This window comes from Nicotiana tabacum, chromosome 22, assembly GCF_000715075.1.
Source record: "Nicotiana tabacum cultivar K326 chromosome 22, ASM71507v2, whole genome shotgun sequence".
In the NCBI taxonomy this organism is placed as follows: Eukaryota; Viridiplantae; Streptophyta; class Magnoliopsida; order Solanales; family Solanaceae; genus Nicotiana; species Nicotiana tabacum.
Genome location: NC_134101.1, coordinates 178,084,149 through 178,090,034, shown reverse-complemented (window position 1 = coordinate 178,090,034; position 5,886 = coordinate 178,084,149). Strand labels below are relative to the sequence as shown.

The 5,886-nt window shown below is 33.0% G+C and overlaps 1 protein-coding gene across 2 annotated transcripts; it reads right to left on the bottom strand.

Annotated features, from left to right (window-relative positions):
- Positions 1–727: 727 nt before the first annotated feature.
- On the bottom strand, positions 728–5,312 carry LOC107768690 (cytochrome P450 98A2-like). 2 transcript variants are annotated; one of them, XM_016587832.2, is made up of 3 exons: positions 4,783–5,312; positions 1,933–2,321; positions 728–1,513 (listed from the first exon to the last, which is right to left on the bottom strand). In XM_016587832.2, exons 1-3 carry the CDS (start codon positions 5,267–5,269, stop codon positions 869–871), a joined length of 1,521 nt encoding a protein of 506 aa, XP_016443318.2. In that variant the 5' UTR covers positions 5,270–5,312; the 3' UTR covers positions 728–868. The 2 variants fall into 2 exon arrangements, with proteins under 2 accessions (XP_016443318.2, XP_016443317.2); XM_016587831.2 differs by having other exon boundaries at positions 730–1,513; positions 1,933–2,330; positions 4,783–5,311.
- Positions 5,313–5,886: the final 574 nt, after the last annotated feature.

Below are 5,886 nucleotides of genomic sequence, written 5' to 3'. Positions count from 1 at the left end.
TTGTTTTCCTAGTTTAGAATCATCACTGTGAGCTATTTCACCCATTGGGAGAGACTGATCTGCCGTACGCGCCGGTGGAATGCCTCCCGATGGCTCCATCTAGTGGAGCGTGAGCAGTACGCGTTAAGACAAGAGTTCTAAAATAGCCGTTGTAGAGAGAAGTTTTAGAGAGATGTGACATTTTAGTATTAAATACTTATTTCTATTTAGTCATTTTAATGCAGTCATAATATAGCAGCTCGAGACGTTAGAATTACACCATTGTCATAATTAAAATAAATTATATTTAATCATGTACTACAACAATACAGATGGCATATCCAAACTCCATCTTAAATTGTAAACTAAAACTTTGTAACTTATAAGAATTGATGATTTATTTTTCTCTGTATAAACTAAATTCCATACAATATCACATCGACGAATCACCAATCTATTTAATGCAAAACTTATTAAATTTAAGTAATTAAATATTATTTTATAATAAATAATATATCTAATTATGCGATTAGTATCATATATCCCAACAATATCCTCTCAAACTTTTAATAATGACAAAGTGATAGAATATATATACTATGTCTAAATGCACGATTACTAATAATCTCATCATATACAACAAAGAAAATCACGATCCAATGTATACACAAACAGAAGACGTTTGGGAATAGGACAATATTGAAATCTCACAATTGTACTTCTGGAACGACAATTATATTTATTCCATAAAAATATATAGATCACAATTTCATTCATAGTCCAAACAGTAAATTGATTAAGTTCAATAAAGGCCGTCAAATTACAAAAAAAAAAAAAGAAAAAAAAAAAGAAAAAAAGGTGAGAGTAACATGAGATCGGATCAAAGATTTTATATAAAAATAGGAAGACGCTGATACAAGTGTGCAGTCAATCTAGGAGTAGGCACAGCTTGTAGAGGCGTTAGCATGCAAGTGACAGTTCCAGGGCTCTCCAACATGTCAATGTCCTCAAGCTTGACTCCAGCAGGTGGAGACCATTTAAAATGGTGCAATAAGCGAGCTAACATAGAGGTGACCAAATTGATGGCAAGATTTGTACCAGGACAAATACGCCTACCAGCACCAAATGGTAACAGTCGAAAATCATGACCCTTCATGTCAACATCATCCTCTATGAACCTTTCAGGTCTGAATTGCAAAGGATCCTTCCACACGTTTGGATCATGTCCAAGTGCCCAAACATTTACGTGTACAATGGAACCTTTAGGAATATTGTAACCACCAACTTTGACATTGGCACCAGCCATGTGGGGAAGCATTAGTGGAGTTGGAGGGTGCAACCTTAGTGATTCCTTGGCTACACTTTGTATGTATGGCAGTTTGGATATATCCGATTCGGTTATGGTACGGTCCGACCCAATAACCCGGTCTAGCTCCTCTTGGACCTTTTGTTGAACCCTTGGGTTCTTGACTACTTCTGCCATAGCCCATTCAACTGTTATAGCTACTGTATCCATCCCTGCTGTTACCATATCCTACAATAATTGATTCATAACATATTAAATTATACTATAATTTTAGTCAACACTTTTCTTCTGACCATGAAGACATGATAATGACCAAAAGCGAAAAAGATTATGCTGTTTTCCACTTCTAACACCTAACTCATCCAATTATTTCACTTTCATTAATTTATTATACGCTTATATTCGTTCTTCATTTAAAACCCTACTCATGCTATATATATATATATATAAACACTCAATGATAATACCAAGTTACCATTAACTCCTGTAGGATGAGTTAATTTTCAATTTTAAAATTTGTTAGGAGTAATTACCGACTATCTAACAGCAGTAATAGATAAAACATTGTGCCTGCCAAGAAAATTAACGAACTCAACCAAATACTGAAACCTTGAAATGAGAGGGAAAGAATATTGTTAGTGACTAACCCAAAGGAGGCCAATAACGGTGTCATCGCTAAGATCATATTCTTTCTGAAGAGTGAGCAAAGCATCGACAAAGTGTTGTTTAGTTTCACCAGTTTTTTTCCTTGCAATAGTGTGTTCTTCCATAATAACCCTAGTAAATCTATCCAAACGACTATCTTGAGCCTTGAGAGCTTCGTTGTCATCCTTGTAAGCCCAACGTAGCCATGGAACAAACTCCCCTAGGTTGAGTTTCCCTCCAATCTTCATCCCATTGGAAACTATGTCTTTCAGTTCTTGACCTTGCGCATCAACCTTACCTTGTGAGTTCATAAACCTCTTCCCAAATGTTAGCCTTGTTATATTGTTGAATGCTACTGATCCCAAGTAGCTCCTCATTATCAAGCTTTTACCTATGTTGCCTGCACATATTAAGAACATGAACTTATATTAGTTATAGTGCAATATATTGAAAGTATACAAATCTTTCTACACTATTAGGTTGTTTAAGAGCGGGAGCGTATTTAGGGGGTGGAAGGGGTTCACCCGAACTCCCTTTGCCAAAAAATTACACTGTATGTATACATAGGGCGAAATTTATTTTTTCCCTTTAAATATTATGTCTTGAATCTCCTTGATACATTCAAAACCTTTGTAAGATCATTATTGGTTTAATTCCCACTAGCTACAATTTTTTTAACTTTTTTTAAACCCCTTAATGAAAATACTGTCTCCGCCTATAAGAGCTAGCTAAAAGAATTGTACTCTAGTTAATGCAGATTGACAATCGAAAACAAGGGAGGTAAGTAACTTGTTACTATGGATTAAACTACATTGTTAATATAGTTTAATTAATTGATTTTTGTTATGCAACTAAAACTCAAAGGGAAGCGAGTTATGAAACTTTTTTAAGAAAATCAAACTTGCCATTATATATATATAAATATGTACAAACTTTCCAGCTCCAGTGTGGCAGTGCCTATGAAGTGATATTGTGTTTTACCAAACAAAAATAGTAATGACAATCTATTATTCTTTACTAATGAGAAAACTAATAACCACACTTCAAAATTGAACATGGTCAACTTGATCTCCAATTGTTTAGAAAACATAGTGTCATATTTTCCTTTTTTTTTTTTTTTACTTTTTTTATTTGTATCACGGATGTGTACCTACTTTAAATGTTCTAAAAAGTACTACTCTAGTTCTTTAGATGTCAATTTTACTTTACCAAACCTCCGTATCAAAATCAATCACTTTACTTAAGAAAAGTCTCATCACAGGAGGACCGAGGACACCTTTAATAAGACAATTTGGGAAAAAGAGTATTTTAGGAATTAATAAGGGTTGCTATATGCCTACATGCTCAAACAGGCTGCTTGCCGCCCTTGCCCCGCCTTCAAACCCAATCAGTTTTTGGAAACAGTACACTACACCTTTGTCGCTAAAAGGATCTTTTGCTGTGGGGTCTATTTCTGTCCCGGTCTCATCGATTTCTTGATTAATAGCCGTTTGGTTGATATTTTAAAAACCTTATTTTGAAAAGTGTTCTTTTAAAGGTATTTAAAAAATAATAATAATTTTTAGTAAAAAATAATTTATGTTTGACTAATTAATTTAAAATGTAAAAAAGTATTTTGGAAAAAAATTATTTTTATTTTTGCTTCTCAAAAACTGCTTCTATTTTTACTAATAAAAAAAATTTCTTTTAAAATCTTGACTAAAACACTTTAACTTTAACATCTTTAACAAAAACATTAAGTACTTTTGGCCAAACAGGAGAAACCTTTCTCGTGGAGTTACAGTGCTTACGCCACAACGCCATTATCCATACTAAAATCTGAATGGATTTTACTTGTACTGTATAGTAAAATATTTTTTATTATCAGTAAATTTATATATAGTACGGAGTATGTATTATCCTTCCTGTCGTTATTTTTATTTTATGGGTCTTTACTTATAATTATCTTTTAAGTTGTTAAATATATAAATTTTTTATATTGTTCGCTTATAAAAGTTAAACTCTTATTTAATTATATATGCAAATATTCTCAAAATTCTTTAACGTGGATTATATAAAAAAAAAATTGCAATGTTTTTTGACAGCTCAAAATAATAATAATAAATCACGAGATTTAATATAATATGGTAGATGATATATAATTACTTTTGTATTTTTACTGTTTAATGAGGCTACATATTATATACAACAAATTCTTTAGAAATGCAAGCACATGGGTGGCGGACATCAGTTAAGCCTTTCCCAGGTATAATATTATATTGTTAACTCATCTTGTTCTCTAACTTCAATTTTTTTTCATCTGTATAGGTTATAGGTAGGTTGTTATTTTCTTTGCTTTTTCTAATAAGAGAACTTAACCCTGCAATCAAATCATGTTTGAAAAACTTATATGGCTAACAAATTAAAGGTATTTCTATTTCATATTGTACGTGATGAATTTCATATCAGCGGTGATTGGCCGAGGACATCAACATCACATTGTTCCCATCACGTATGTTTACTTTCTTTTTTTAATAAAGACGAAGAATCTTTCCAGAATACTACTAATACTTATAAAAGATTACTCTCGAAAAACAACATATTTTCGATCTATGATTTAAAACTGTTGGATCGCAGCGTTGTTTTCCAAAATTAAATATGCCAATGAAGTACTCCAAACAAAAATTTGCATGCGCATCGACTATGGGTTATGAAAATGATCAAGATGTTAAATCGTCCAACCAATTCTCGGTTATGAAATTCCAGAAAAGAAATAATCATAATGAAATGAAGTTATTACGCACAAATATGGGCATTAAAAAAAGTAAATAAATTAAAAGGGAAAAGGGAAAAGGGAAAAGTGAAAAGCGTACCTGGCTTTGTGGAGTCTGTAAAGATGTTGTGGATCATGGCAGTGACTTCATCTTCTCTAATAGGTCTAAGAGCTTCAAGTCTCTTAGGAGTAAAAAGCTCAAGGTTGCAGAGTTTTCTAACTTTCACGTAATGATGACCATAATCAGCCCAAATCAAATCACTCCCATTTCTGCTCACATTTGCAAGTGGTTTAGTCCTAAACCTATTAGCCAAATTTTGGTCATTATCTTTGAGAACTTCCTTAGCAAGTTGTGCATTATTCACAACCACATTCAGCTGTGAGCCCAGGTAGAATGAGAAGATGGGACCATATATTTCGGACCACTCGGCGAAGCACCGGAACCTCAACGGCTTTATGTCGAAGAGGTTTCCGATGAGGGGCCATGGCCGTGGACCGGGCGGCAGTTTGGCTTTCAGCCGGCGGTACAAATTGTAAGCTAGAAAGATAAGAAATATTGTCACGGCAAGTGCCAAGGGAAGACTCATATTTTGAAAGGTGTGTGTAGTGCAGGAAGCCCATGGTCCCTTTTAATACCATTTGTTCGCGTTCTATATAACGAGAAAAAGTCTTATTATATTCATTTTTTTTTGTTGATATTTTTCTATTTATGAAACAACTTGGATGTATTTATTAGTGACTATGTTTTCAACTTTTCAACTTTGATGTGTAGTTCAGTGGATCCGTTTGTTGGATGATTTGTTTGATTATGATTGAGGATGATCCTACTTTACTATGTCACCGACTCTATTAATAGTGGTATCACTAATGATTCTTTCCTGGTTATTTTTGCATTTAAACAATGATCTGTTAAAGAAACTAACTCGATTCTTTAATTCGTAAAATTAAAGGTCTATCGAAAAAAAGAAGAAGGTAAAATCTAAGAGCTGGCCATATTTATAACTTGCTAGTTGCTACCTAGTACCAAGTACGTTGCCGCCACGGGCGGATTCAGGGCAGAAGGAGGTTCGTTGAAAAATTACACAATATATATATATATATATATATATATATATATATATATATATATATATATATATATATGGTAAAATATGATTTTTACCTTTATATATTATGTTTTGAATCACCTTAACATAGCCCAAAA

Excerpts from the sequence above, each read along its gene's own strand:
- LOC107768690 (XM_016587831.2), bottom strand. The coding sequence starts at position 5,269 with ATGAGTCTTCCCTTGGCACTTGCCGTGACAATATTTCTTATCTTTCTA. Across the intron at positions 2,331-4,782 it reads TACAGACTCCACAAAGCCAG|GCAACATAGGTAAAAGCTTG; the intron begins GTACGCTTTTCA and ends TAATATGTGCAG. Across the intron at positions 1,514-1,932 it reads CCGTTATTGGCCTCCTTTGG|GATATGGTAACAGCAGGGAT; the intron begins GTTAGTCACTAA and ends CAATTATTGTAG.